General features: G+C 31.6%; 2 protein-coding genes across 3 annotated transcripts in view; one reads left to right on the top strand and one right to left on the bottom strand.

Annotated features, from left to right (window-relative positions):
* Positions 1-15,348, bottom strand: part of LOC132952374 (uncharacterized) — a 39,573-nt gene extending 24,225 nt beyond the window's left edge. The window contains exon 1 of one of the 2 annotated variants that reach the window (XM_061024660.1): positions 15,270-15,348. The gene's annotated coding sequence lies outside the window, so the exon portion shown is untranslated. Of the gene's footprint in view, positions 1-3,486; positions 3,636-15,269 lie in introns of those variants that run through there. The other variant, XM_061024659.1, reaches the window with a different exon arrangement.
* Positions 743-1,564, top strand: LOC132953066 (uncharacterized). Its single transcript, XM_061025614.1, has one exon. The coding sequence runs from the start codon at positions 857-859 to the stop codon at positions 1,562-1,564; it is 708 nt and encodes a 235-aa protein (XP_060881597.1). The 5' UTR covers positions 743-856.
* Positions 15,349-15,613: the final 265 nt, after the last annotated feature.

Raw genomic sequence — 15,613 nt, 5'->3', positions numbered from 1 at the left:
CTATTACAATATAATGCGTAACCTAACCTATCGTAGGATCGATGAACGAAAATCGAAGTACACATAGTTTAAATATTCGTACCCTCGTGGCGATGGCGTGTTGACTTCGGATTACTAACGCATAAAAAATATGCGGTAAATTGTACGTCAAGAACAATTCGTTTTATTTTTATAATATTACAAACAGTATACAAAATGTTCCGATTATTATAACTTTTAAATGATCTGATATAATAAATACTTTAAAATTTCATTAAATAATATTAAAACTGAATTAATATTCTCCTTAACGTAAAATTCACTACGCGTTATGCGTCAGAAACACGAGTAAACACACGACACGATACTCGATATCGGTGATATCGGATTTATCGGTATCGGATTTTTTTTTTTTTTGAAACCGATATTTGAACCGATACCAAAAAACACAAAAACAACCAAATCAATCAGCATAATATAGCATTGATAATAAATATTTATAAATGTATATAATCAGTGAAAAATTACAAAATATGTGTGTTATCGGGTATCGGTTTTAGCTGATATCGGTTGGTAGTATCGGTTATTATCTTTTAATATCGGTTCATGGCTTATGCCGAAAATGTTGGTTTTCAAATACATCGGTTATCGGAATATCGGACATCGGTAAAAAGTGGTATCGGCCCATCCCTAATTATTACGTATGCCTAGTCTTATACCGAAGTCAGAATCCGATAAGGGTAAAAGGGTCAGTACGTATACCTCCCTCGCACATGTGTAACACTATTCTCGAACGCTCGATATATTGAACCGATACGTATCGATACACTCCAATTTCTTCCTCGAAAATCCCGGTCCCCTCGATGACGGCGCCACAATGTATACAGTATTTGACGTGTGCTGTGCAGGGTGGGACGGCATCGCCGGTCGGCTGAACTTGGTAATGGAATTGGCGCCGACCAACTTGGACCACGCGATCCGACGGCTGGCCGCGGCCGGGCGGACGGCGAGCACGGGCCACGGCAAGCTGTACGCGTACCAGATGTTCAGGGGCTTGGGGTACGTGCACGAGACGGCGGGACTGTGCCACAGGGACGTGAAACCAAGCAACCTGTTGCTGTACCCGGTCACGGGCGTGCTCAAGCTGTGCGACTTCGGCAGCGCGAAGGACCTGTTGGACGGCGTGCCGAACACCCGGTACGCTTGTTCCCGCCACTACCGGGCGCCCGAGCTGCTGTTCGACCAACCGCCCGACGCGCCCGACTACACCGTCGCGGTGGACGTGTGGAGCGCCGGTTGCGTGTACGCCGAACTCACGGCGGGCGCTCCCCTGTACCCGGGCACGAGCGTGCCGCACCAGCGAGCGTTGGTCGCGCGCCCGCCGTCGTTCCCGGGCTGGGCCCCGGCCGACGTGATCCGGTTGATGGCGGCCACGCTCCGGTACGACCCGTCCGCCAGGCCGACGGCGTCGGAAGCTTGCGACCACGAGTGTTTCGACGCGCTCAGACGACCGGGTGGCCATCGCTTGCCGCCGCTGTTCGACGACTACGATGGCGACGATGCCGATGACTACTACGACGACTGAGGATATCGCGAGGACAATAACGCGCGCGGGTTATCGACACGCTTGATTTACATTAAAAATATTTTCTTTTCACTTCAGTTTTATACATTTCATTAAGTCCGTGAAGTTGGCCCTTACACGTTTACAAAAAAAGTGTAAGGGCCAACTTCACGGCTGTCATTTTATTACATTTTTTTCTGTAACAAATTCAATTATTTTTCTGACGTCGGAAATGTTTTTATATTATACAAGAACTATGGCCAAGTCATAAATTGTTATATCTAAAAACAATACAAATTCTAGCTTCTCGTGGTGGTATACTGCCCACATTCATTTCCCGCCAACCATTAAACCCACCACTAGTATACATCTGACGACGACATTATATTATAATATTATCAGTGACGTAACACGCAGAAACTTGGTAGCCCTAGAGCCTATAGGAGGCGAAGGTACCCTTAAACACATAATTCAAGTGATTATAAAAGAAGAACCACAATGATAGCAAAACTAAAAAAAAAAAAAAATTACAATAACTAGGTATACTTACAAATGTATTTAAATCAACAAAATTGTGTATTTAAAAAGGTGGTCAATAACCACTATAAGTGGGTACCGGTACATCAGGTACATTAGATATCGTGTGGGTTACGGTAATCGGGTAATGGATGTGTTGTATTTGAATTCATTGTTGCAAAATCATTGAATATGAAAAACGATTCTGAGGGATTACCAAATATATATATTCATGATATTATTGCTATTAAGTCGTTTATTTTACAATTAGTAATACATTAAGTTGAATTGATATTTTCCAAAAACATTGCATTTGAAAATTTCTATGTGTGTACAAACTATAATAATATACTTTAAAAGTTTCAAGTTCCCACGGATAATATTTTTAAATTACATCGAAATAACTAAAATCGTTATCCTTCGTTTAAATCTCTAATTTCACCTAAATATGATCTTTAATATCTATAAAAAAATTGTGTTTACATCGTGTTTATATTTTTTAGATACAGCATGAACTACTTATGAGAAACCTTGTTTAAATTTCCCATAAAGATTACACAATTTATATATTTTTAACCAGTGGCGCAATTAGGGGGGGACTTAGCCCCCTGACTTAGATTTAGCCCCTCCCCCAAAAAATATCCCTTATTTATTTAGATACGATCCCCCTATGAGTTATTTTAAATTAATAGTTTTTTTAGGTGGGCTACAGCCCTTCAGAATTTTAACACTAGTTGAGTCTATGTTTTAACTACAAAGTTATTTGTGAATTTATTTTATTAATAAAAATTTTTATAATTATAATTTTTTTTTTATTTATTAATTTTTTTTCGCCATTTATCGAAACTAAAAATAATTGAAAATATTGTATATCTATAAATAGCTCAAAGAGAATCAAAATATTTTGAAAGTTTGATCAATTATCACGTACATAAAATGATTACAGAAACATTTCATTCGTATTTCAACAATTTGGTTGGTATTTATTTTTGAGTCACACCCAAAATTTGTCGAAATTTCGTCAAAAACTGGTTTTACATAAAAATTCCGGTGATTGAAAAACTGAAAAGTACTAGAAATTTTCGATTTTTTAACTGTTTAAACTTTTAAAGTACCAACTAGATCCAATTTCATGTCACTATAACCTGCACCTTCAAAGTTGAAAATCGAAACATACTTTTCGCGTATGCCACAAATAAAAAAATTTTAAAAAAAATACACACATCCTTGTAAAATCAATACATTCATCTCTACCCTCGTCGAATCTAAAACTATCATGATAAAATTACTGCAGTAGCACCCCCTCAACTCGGATATACACCTGGGGGGGGGGGCGACCTTAACGCACCACTCAATATCACCATGACATTCTACTTAAGCGCGTACGCTCGACACATATAATAATATAATATCATATTATGACTTACCTCAATTATTAATGACTTCGACGGTGTGTGGTGAGAGTATTAAAGTATATTATGTTCGTTCTGCGTGGACTTCGTCTGTGCAGTAAACTAAACGTTTCACACCGATGTCGGCGAATAAACGGCGTGCAAAGGTGCGAAAAGGGCCTATATATATGCAATTTGCATGCCCGTGTACGCCGTCGGACATGACGTAAACGAGGAATTTTTCGGAGCTGTACCGCGGTTATTATCGCAAAATGTTATTTAATTATATCGCTCGTTAGGCGCTATTATTTAATACATATTATTATTATTATTATTATTATTATTACGTATTATATTGGCATTGATTGTATTATTATTATTATTATAAATATTTTATAACACAATTCGGTAGTCAATACGATAATACATATTATTGCCCGTACCTATATTAATATTGTTTGTCTGCTTTTCACCGAATCGATGACGCTTCAATCGACGACGCCGCCGAGATATCGCAGAACAAATGCGTCACGAGCGACGTCGAGGTCCTCCACATATTAATAATATTATAATATGATTATTGTACCGAGTGTAATAACTAATAACTAATAAGCAATAACCAACAGCACTAACAATAATCATTATTGTTGGCCGGATATTGTGCATGATAATATATTATATATTATTATAAAACGTCGTATGTATTGGACTATATGGGCAAAACCGTCCAAGGGCGATTTCCCGCAGGTGTACCGGAGAGAACACTCGACTTGACAATACAACGATAATTCTTAGCACTTCGGAGTGATTAATAATACGTTTAATTTCCGTTTTGAAAACAAAACGTACTATTACAATGGCAGTATATAAATTAGCCCTCGATTTCCTATAACATTAAAAAATTATATCAAAACTGCCGACTGCAGTGTAGGTAGATGATGGATACAAATTTACATTAAAGTAATAAAACCGTCATTATATTATTAATGTTTAAACAAAAAAAAAAAAAAGAAAAGAAATTCAACAGTTTATTTCTTGATGAACATCAAGTAGATTATAATTACATGTAAATATGTATTTATTTAGTTGTTTGGTACTACAGGTGGTAGGTGCCAGGTGGTATAGATATTCGCAAATGGAATTTCAGATTTCTAAATGTTCTTTGATCGTTTTCTATAATATACAACTCGAGTATCTTAAAACCTACTTCACTTTCTAATTACCATTATAAGTGATTATTTAAAAACGTTTAAACGTCGAAATATCATCTGAAACCATATTCTAAATAAATTATATTTTAAATTTTAAAATAATTATAAAATAATTTCAGTAGTTCACTTAATAATTGTTATTTATATCATTTACCATCGAGATTGCATCATTTTATATACTATAATGATTAATATAATTTTAATTAAGCTGTTAAGTCTTGTACGATTCGATCTATCAATATGATAAGATGAAATTAAAAAAAATGTTAAATGATTGATATGACTATTTGAAAATATAATGTTAGTTATACCTATATCTTACTGACATACATTAAGCAAATAATTAAATAATTAATTAGATTGGCTAATACGGAAAGTAGGTACTCGCTAAGAATAAAACCAGTGAGCAATAATATTAATAGATAACAATATGTAGGTATACCTTCTAATAATGATTTAAAAGCACTAATGAGCATTTTAACTCTGATATGACATTATAATATATATTCATTAATACATGTATTACGTATATGACTATACGTATAAATCTTTAAATTAAAATAAAATTGAACTAATAATAAACAATGATAAATAATACATTTTCATATGAATAATGTATTATAATATTATGTATTTATTGTGATATCTATGATTTTTTTTTACAAAATGTTTTTTTTATTGATAATTATTCAAATCCATATTACAGAAGTACAGAAGTCACGATTTTTAAGTCATCATTTCCTTTATAGTGAAATTATAAATTTCATATTTTATCGGGTAAATGAACGTATAATTTATTGTGCAATATTAATTGATATTTATCTAGTAATTATTTAAATACAAAAATTAGCATTTTGATTTTTAACTCCGATATGTCATAATTGTATACCTATATACTCCTATATACTTACAACTTACATAATATAAGTCGTTAAATTAAAATAAAATTGAAGCGAGAACAATGATAAATAATAATTTTTCATACGAACAATGTATTATTATATTATGTATTCATTACGATATTTACAAATGTATTGTAAATACATTTTGTACAAATGTTTTTTTTTTTAAAGATAATATTATATCGTGTTCAATTTTATAGCATTAGTACATGTGACTAGATTTTTAATTAATAAATAGTTAAATAATATTCCATTTGGCGGATTCAGTTTAAAGTCCATGTTGTAGATACGTATTATTATTGATAATCTATATTTAGATCGCATAAACTTGCTTAGAGAGAAACGTACTCGTACTCATTGCTTTATTATTTGTCATTCATATATTATAATGTGCTATGGTAAAAAGTAGGTACGAGATACACATATTATAATACTCGTTATTAAAAAGTTTCCGCTTATCAAACTCTATAATTAGACGTTGTGCAGAGTCGTCTCCTATTATTGGTTTAAAACAACAACAACAAAAAAGAAGATGATCCGATTACCAATTATTATTAACGAATATCTCGGAGAATCACTTAAAAAATACAATACACAAGACCTGTATCTCTACGGCGCGTCGTTCTCGCATTATATTACATTATGATCTTTTGTCGTATAGAGATTTTTACACTCAGATTAAATAACTATTATTATTCGATTCAAGGTCGACGTCTTCCAACGGCGGTTATTTTCAAATCATAAGTTATGTCCGTTCTTTTGCAGCTAATTTCTCAATGCTAATATTATATGTTTCGCCGGACCTTGTATACGTCATCGCCGTATTATTATGTTGACGGTCCTCGTAATATTTAAACATCGCATACCTAGGTAATAAATAATAATAATAATAATAATAATAATAAAATAAAATAATCGTTCCGATATTACATATTTTTTCGAAGACGGTGTCTCTTCGGCGATCGATAGAATATTATTATTATTATTATTACTATATGAATGTCTGTGCGCGCATACGGGCGTCATCTGGGGTAAATTCTTCGGGGGGGCAGTCTGCAGTGGTAAAACTCAAAATCTATAAGGTAAAATGACATGTCAATCGCCCGCACTCGGTTAAATATCCGAGGGGGCAGTTTGCCCCCCCCCGCTTGCCTCCCAGATTACGCGCCTATATGTGTGCGAATCTATTTTTATCAGGCATGGGTGTCATGATAATAATAATAATAATATATGTAAATATCGTAATAATATTGTTACTGCGATCATATTAATATACCTACCTACCTACCTATAGGGTCATCGTCGGAGTAAAACACGCGCACAGAGTTCGGCGGCAACGATTTATTCCGGTTTTTGGTTCACGGTTGCTGAACATTGAGGACAGTACCTACATTGCGTATCAAAAGTAATAACAGCGATGGTAAAGAGAAAAAATATGTGCATAATGTATTATAATAAATAAAATAGACACAAGGCTGTGTACTTCTATCTGATGACCCTACCTAACGTAACTTTAATAAATAAATGATAATAATAATAATATATAAAAAAAAAAAAAATTAAAAAAACTTTAAAAAACATACATTATATACGTCTACTACAATGGAGCACACAAGGTTCGCGTTTAATTGTTGCGTTGCTTTTTTTTTTCGTAAAATTAGGTTAGTAAATTGTTCTTAAAACAGCCGTTTTCAAAGATTAATGTGCGATGTTATAGTTACATATGAATGTGGGTAACTACGCCGTAGCTACCTACACGCGTGGGATATCAAATTTCAAATGCTTTCCAATGTAAATGTCCCCACACATGACGTGTACGATTTACAAATTACTCTATGTTAATAATAATTAAATATTATGTATGTTTTATTCGAACATTATTGTTTTGTACGAATATTTATTAAGGTCAAATCAGATAAAATCGTAAAATATGGAAATCAACGAGTGATGCTAAAATGTCTGTTATATATCAATATAATATGGATCTTAACATAATATCGAAAACTTGTAGGTATAAATATAATGATAATATTTTAAGTTAATCGTATTTGAAAAAAAAATTTAAAAAAACAGACTGCAGTCGTTTGGTAGGTACCAACAACATCCGTTATTAGAAAACCGACGTTGGAGTTTCTTGACTCGGTTAATTAGGTAAACCAAGAATTAATATATTATTATTGGCTCTAACAACCTGTTGATGTAAAATATCAAAGTACGTGCGATATATTATTTAAATTTAAATCAACGTTTCCAATTATAATAATAATAACGTACAAATTGTGCATCATACTATATTATGCATTAGCATTATTATTACTACCGGCGGTAGGTAGTCCGTAAGGTTTTATGTATTTATCTGTCCAATCTAAGTCCATAATATACTAAAGCGATATGTATACGCGAAATATGATACGTGCAGCGTATACAAAATACGTTTCGAAAACTAATGAAAAACATTTGAGATTTTCCGCGCGTTTTCGGCGTAATTTAAATAATATTACGTATTATTAATTACTCAATTTTGTTTATTATTATTTCAATTTGCCAGCAAGACCAATTGTTCTATAAACGATTCATAAAAAAGTAAAGTTCAAGTTTTTAATTACCAATCCATGAAGGTTTCTAATTAAATTTAATATCTGCAAACTTCAGAGTACGATGTGCAAATTTAAAAACGCGATACGAAATAGCGTAACATTATATTTATTATACCAGGTAGTAGGTACATCTATATATACAGCTAATTAACGTCCGATGTTATCAAATCGACTCCGGATGTACCGATAACCTGAGCTTATACAAAAATGTAATTACATTTATATGTAATATACATTTATAGTGAACTGCATCTCATATATATATATATAATTTTTTACTTAAAACTAATTAAATTAAGGACAAGTAAATATTGTAAAACAATATAGTATAAATGATCAAATTTAAATTATTTTTTTTTTGTTCAAACTATATATTTTTTTTTTGACCAGTCTAATACTTCACAGTTTAGAGTACCTAATTGTAACTTTTATACTTATTGCATAAAGATAAACAAAGTATTTTTAAAAATTTAACCTTCTGTTATCTCCATCATCTTTAATTTTTGTCGTGAACTCTTGCCTCTCGATATAAACTGTTTACACTAGAATGCAATTATTATTACCTAAATGCTGTAAATCGTTCATGGATGTTAGTAAAGTTATGAGAAGTTATGAGAAGAATTTTGTGTGAGTACCTACATCAATTATTTTCGGCTATAAGGCCCTACGATTCAATAGACTAAACATACATTAATGGACAATATATTAAAGGCTGCATGAAGACGAGACAACACACTTGAAATACCAATAAATGATGGTGTTAAAAAAAAATGTTTACGATTGTGAAAATAGTCTTGTAACGTAATGTAATACTTATTTTTCATAATATAATATATTGTTAACATTGCTATATGGATAGTTTTAAGTCTATGTGAAATGGGTGCAGTAACAATTAAATAATGTTTAATGCATAATATGCTGTACCTGTTTACGAAGACGCAATTTTACTATAATATAAAATACCATGGGCACGTAATTTGTTTTCGATGAATTATATTATATAGGTTACCCTTGAAATAAATATATGTACAATTTAAAAAGAAAATTATAAAAAAGAAATTACGTTTTTTTTAAAGCGAACTGAAAAATGATCGTTAAGAAAAATAATAACATAATATTATATAGGTACTCGCAAAATACGTGGATTTTTTCAGAACAATTAATATTGTTATCGTGTGTATGGCATTAAATTTGTGCATCATACTTAGGTATATATGTAATGATATGCATATAGAATGCATTCTTAATTTAATGGAGTAATATCATTAACAATATATTTACCCGTATTAGATTATATCGATCAGTTATTATAATAATCATCATTGTTATCTATATTATTGTCAACGTTATTCAATAAGGAGCAGGGAGGCACAATAATATTGCGTGTTGCACATGAAACATCAAAGTGCAAAGTGAAAACAATCAACAAAAAAACTAATGATTTTTAACGTAAAGTTCAAACCTATTATTAAAATAATCAATTTCATAATCATAATATCGACTGAATCATAAACGGGTTGAATTATTTTTTATCTTGTCAGTGGTACCGGAATACAGAAGTATAATAATATTTAATCATGTATCGATCTGTCTGCAGTGTATAGAGCGCATAAATTCGTTTAATATTATATTATATTATATAGACGTAAATCGTCGATAAGCCTTCAGTGGCGTGACGCCCCTAAATAAGCACCGTAGTCGCGTTGCCGACTAATGTACAGCCATCAGACACCACTTACACCTTTGCTTATATTATTTATTGCTTTCGATTTTCGTGGAAATTGAAGTAAGCAAATAGCTATTGATTTATTTTATTCAAAACGTCTACGGTCAACCAGTGGCGCCGAAGCGCATATATCAACAATTATCAGGTATTGTGGTAGGGCCAATAAGGTGAAAGTCACTTCCGACACCATTGGCAAAAATATAATTTTTTTACTAGCGTATAAATCCTTTCTTTCGTAAGTATGTACAAAGTACACCCATGACAACACGTGAGCGTATTTGCTTTGAAAACATATTTTGTAACGATTACAATTTTTCAAAATTGCTCATTAATGTTCATATAATATAATATAATATGATAAATAGTTTGAACAACTTCTGAAAACATATAGGCATATAGTTATGTTATAGGGGTTGAATAATCACCTGGTATTTTTGAATTTTTTGAAAGTATTAAAAACAACAGATTTGTTGCACTTTATACTGAATCGAACATTTTCTGAATGTCCGAGAACATTTCTTTCCAAAAAATTTATTCACAAATTTGTTTAATAAATCAATAAACTTAAAAAATAATACTTTCATTTTGCATTTTTGGACTTTTTGTTTTATTTTTTTATATTTTAAGGAAATTTTCATATTTTTAGGATTAATTACATGTATTATAAAAAACCGACCTCATTAGTTTATACCTATATAAATATTTATTTTGTATTGCATATTAGTAATTTTCGTTACGACTGGCTGGTTGTACCTGTATAATTTTCAAAGTTTCAATAATACAAATCACCAACATTATTTAATATTTATTTATATTTTTTATGGGTTCATTTTTTAAATAATATACACAATTGCTCTCGGAGTAGTTTTTAATGAATTTAAAAACATTTTTAATATTATTGTGGAATTTTCTTAGGTCATTAAATTTTATTTTATATGACATTGATGTCCTTGTTCTAGAAATAGCTAATATATTAATTATTAATATTTGAACGTTTTTTTTTTAGTTTTAGTTTTGTCAAATCTTAATTTTTGAAAAATTGCTCATCAAATGTCATCAACTGTTTCCTATGAGTGTTCGTTTCATAGTTCCATACCTTTTCAATAATTCAATGTGAATCCTAACCCATTTCAGCTAAGTACAAAATGCAATGTATACAATATACGCGTGTATACCTACTATTATATTGTGATGATAATAAATTATGGATTGAAACATAAATTACAATATACCTATAGGGTATTTACTCGTATTTATATAGCTCGCACAGTATAATATTATAGGTTTACAAATTGTAATATGAACAATGGTTTAGGTAGGTACCCAGGTATACATACCTACCACACATATATATGTATAAAAAACAAAAGAACGGTACCTATACATAATTTGTATACCTATATCTATTGGTTTTTTTGAATTCGGTATTGGTTTTGGGCATGCATCTGATTTGTTTTGAAGGTCACAAACATTCATTCATCCGTGTTTGCACACGATACTCCGATAAAAATAGTATCAACATTTTCCATATGTTAATTATTATTTCTTACATGTTCGATTATTTCAATGCCATGACTATTATATTATATGCGAATGGAAATAAATGATGCAATAAATTGCAAGTATTTTTTTTTCTTACGTAAGTTTTTCACAGATCATCCTACAGCCGCACGCAAGTTTAAGGTCTAGGTTATCATTGTTGTAATTTTTTTTTTTTCTCCAGGCTTACGAATCCAATCCAATTTAACGAAGGCAATCGCGTTTCGATCGAATTGACGTGTCCATCCCGTTGATCTATTGTATACCCCCCCCCCTCTCGACATATTGTCCCATGCGTACCTATATTATTATTATTATAATACTAGACGATTTTATAACAGCATAACAAAATAACGTATTAAAACCATGTATACGTTGCAATGAATAATTATTTAAGCTCGTTTATAAACACACACACACACACACACACACACACACACACTCACCGTGTAATACTTTAATAATAAAAATATTATGTATGTACATTAATTATTATTTATAACATTTAACAGCTTAATAGTAACTGAGAAGTGAACTAATTATTTTTTATAATTATAATAGCCTCTACTGCGTGTAACAATATACACCTTGTAGAGCTGTACAACAAAATAAAATTACAATTTACCAGGCATGAGTAAAAAACCCCACGAGTAGGTATATGATATTAATGAACACATGTAGCTATAATATACCTAACCTAAGTATAATTGTATTAAAATTTTTAGTAAAATGCGAGTAGGCAATTAAAAATGTAGATATATACATCGTACACACTGACACTGTTCGTTCGTAAAATACAATGTTAATTTATAACGTTATCACAATGTGCTGATGTTATGATAAAAACATTTACCAAAAACTATAAATTATTGCATCACGCTGCAAATAATTCACAAATTAACAGGTGTTTCAATATTTTTTATTGTACATTTGTTTTAAGATTTTATCTCAAATTCACGAATTTATTGTTTACAATAAAATAATAGAATAGAATATATTCTATACATTCATTATAATTTATAGCTGATGTAGATATTATCATATTATACAATATATACAATATACTCAACGGTTTAATATAGGTACCTACGATAGTAATATCATCAAAACTAATGTTAAAACTTGTGAAACTTAACTAAAATGGAATTTAATTGAGTTCGATTGCGTAACATTTAACTTTTTTTATAACTATAAGAACTTTTTAATAAGCATATTCAGTCCTTAACCTAAAAATAGCTTTGCAGATAACGCGAATGCATTCAACTCGGTGTTGATATTATTATAATTACCTTCCGCGATTTTCTCGTAGAATAATATATGGTACGCCTATAGTCAGTGATTCCGTTACAGCAATGTCTAAACTGGTCCTCATTGCGATCGATTTATCATATTATTTGAAATATTTAAATGCTATTCATTATTATAATAATTCAAACGGTCAAGATCAAGATATTTCACAATATTCGAATAGCAATTATTATAGGTAGGTACCGCTACTATAATAATACTAAAACCTAATGATATGGACATCGAAGAATGCACGTGCGATCCAATATTCGTATTCGGAAATATTTCTAGAGGGTCTTGTAACGAATATATATATATAGATATTCAAAACCGGACTGAAAAGGCCTTGGAAAGTATAGAATACCACAAAAACATCGTACACGCGTGTAAAATATAATTTGTGTTTTTTTTTTTTTAAATTTTTTTTTAATCTCTTTTATTATTATTAAACCGTCCCGACGACGACGGTACCAATACAATATAGAGTAACCCGCCACGCAAACGCGAAACGGAATGCAAAACTTTCACAGTTCCCGGCAGAGGTGCCAGCTGACAAGTCCAACCCCCGTGTACGTGCATGTGTGTTCGGCCGACTACTTGGCATATTATAATATAATATCTTGTGCAACTGTATTTATAAAATATAAAATAAATAAATAAATAATAATAATAATAATATATTATAACATACTGCATATTATACCCACCCATTAAATTTCTGCAGTTTACATATGTAGGCAGGTTCGCCCGAGAGCTTATATTATACTCCGAGTTTACGATCGTGTTTATCTCACAATACGTGACTAGGGGTCATGTGCCGGGCAATGCGCAGAGTATATTTAATTTTTAATGGACATTATTTTATTGTGATCGCGATTATGCAACGTCGTTGGCAACTGGACGTACCGCGTCCTTGGAGGTCATTTTATTATTATCATTATTATTATTATTGTAACTATTATTTGTTTGTGGATTTTTTTTTTTTTAAAGATGTTTCACTTTCACCATCGACGGTGACGACCATCAACCATGACCGGACAAACTGGAGCTTTGTCAGCGACTGTTCACGAAAAGCCGCAATTAAGGAACGAAATAATTACCGTGTAAACCGCGAGCACTTGATGTTTTGGCTATTATTCCCATTGATAAATGGGTACCTGAAGCACGGTGCACTGCACATCGCGCGTGAGAATTGTATAATATATTTAAATATTATGCACATCAAAAACCGAATAATTCGTCGCCCATTATTTTCAATAAGACGGCGTTTTGTGTATGCAATTTTAAGGTAACGTCGTCACAAGAAAAACTCGACAAATCTATTGAGTGTAGTACATTATTATTGACAACCATTAACAATGACGTGCAGCAGCGGTGCGAGTGCACCACTCGTATTACGTATTGGAAAACGTAATTTTTTTTTTCGACAGATTCGCGCTCGCGTGGGTATTATATTATTATTATTATTATTATTATTATGAACGATATTTATATTTGTATCGAAAACCTGTTCGATACGATCGAACTTCAAATATAATAGCGCTTGACACCTATATACATTCTAAATTAAACCCAATTGCATTATTACATGCATGTATAATTATAAAACTAGAAACCTTGAAATCCTATAGTTACGAATTTGACAGTCGTAACGACTGGCGTTGACCGCCTAGCACAGTAGTACCTATACGTATGTATAATATAATACAGTAAACACGCATTAACAAATATTGGTGTAATAGTGATAAAGACATGTTGGTTTAACGGGCACTTGATTCGTATTATATTAATTAGAAAAGACGTATTTTTATAAATGTATATTAACATCATACCTATATGAAATAGGTTATTGCCTCGGATTATTGCGAAGGACGCGGCCGGTCGATGTTGTTTATTAAAATATTATATTCCTCAAACCGTAAATCATTTTCCACGTTTATAACATTTCAACAGGTATTCGTCTACGAACATATTTTATGTAACGATCTAGAACGAAGTGCAATTATTTTAATATGGTTCTAACGAATTAGTACCGGATTAGTACGATTTAGGTATTTTGTCCGACTCTTTAAGTACATTTTGAAACAGTAATAATATCGAATTCAACGTGTACTAGACGTGCGCAACGGTTTGATTGAAAAATATAAACAAATGTATATCTAAAGAATACAGACGTTATATGCGGCGCAGTGTGCATAGTATACGCATTACGTGAACAAAACTTATAAACGTTGCAATATAACAATAATTAAAAAATCATGTCTTGTTCGCATTATACGTATAGTGCGTATGCCTCTACTGAAAATGGCAATTTAAAATTCTAGACAACAAAATAATGTTGGCCTAAACATATATTATACATGACTTTCAAGATTTCACTTATTGCCTAACTGTTTTTTTAAAAATAATATCTATGATTGTAATATTGGCTTTGCAGTAACTTTAATATCGTTTTAACATATATTTTAAAATTGAAAATAAGTATTTGATATCGTACGGGCGCCTATAAGAAAAAATACCCTTCGAATAAAAGCAGAATATATAAAAATTCACTTACCCTTATTGAAAATTTCACTATTTCTGATGACTCTGCGAACTCGCGCTGATACCGTCGGTACACTAATATAGTAATAAACATGTTGGGTGCTTCTATGCTTTCGTCAAGGTTGTTTTGCCCTACCTCTCTCATCCCTATACTAAGATCATACAGTTACGTAAAGATATCTCGTTAGACAATGATTGACCTTGGATAGATTATAATATCTAGTTCGGTATGGTAAACAATTAATAAAATTATATTTAAAAAGATCCTCCGATTGTTTTGCAGTAGGACATCTCACTGGTCTAAGATAACACGATCGAGAAATATTATAACGAAATATTTAGTTATAGCTTGTCTTA

This window comes from Metopolophium dirhodum, chromosome 9, assembly GCF_019925205.1.
Source record: "Metopolophium dirhodum isolate CAU chromosome 9, ASM1992520v1, whole genome shotgun sequence".
Classification (NCBI taxonomy): Eukaryota; Metazoa; Arthropoda; class Insecta; order Hemiptera; family Aphididae; genus Metopolophium; species Metopolophium dirhodum.
The sequence above is the reverse complement of the archived record's forward strand: the minus strand, read 5'-3'. Positions and strand labels throughout refer to the sequence as shown.

Bases quoted from the DNA above. Each gene is read 5' to 3' on its own strand.
- LOC132953066 (XM_061025614.1), top strand. From the start codon at position 857: ATGTATACAGTATTTGACGTGTGCTGTGCAGGGTGGGACGGCATCGCC.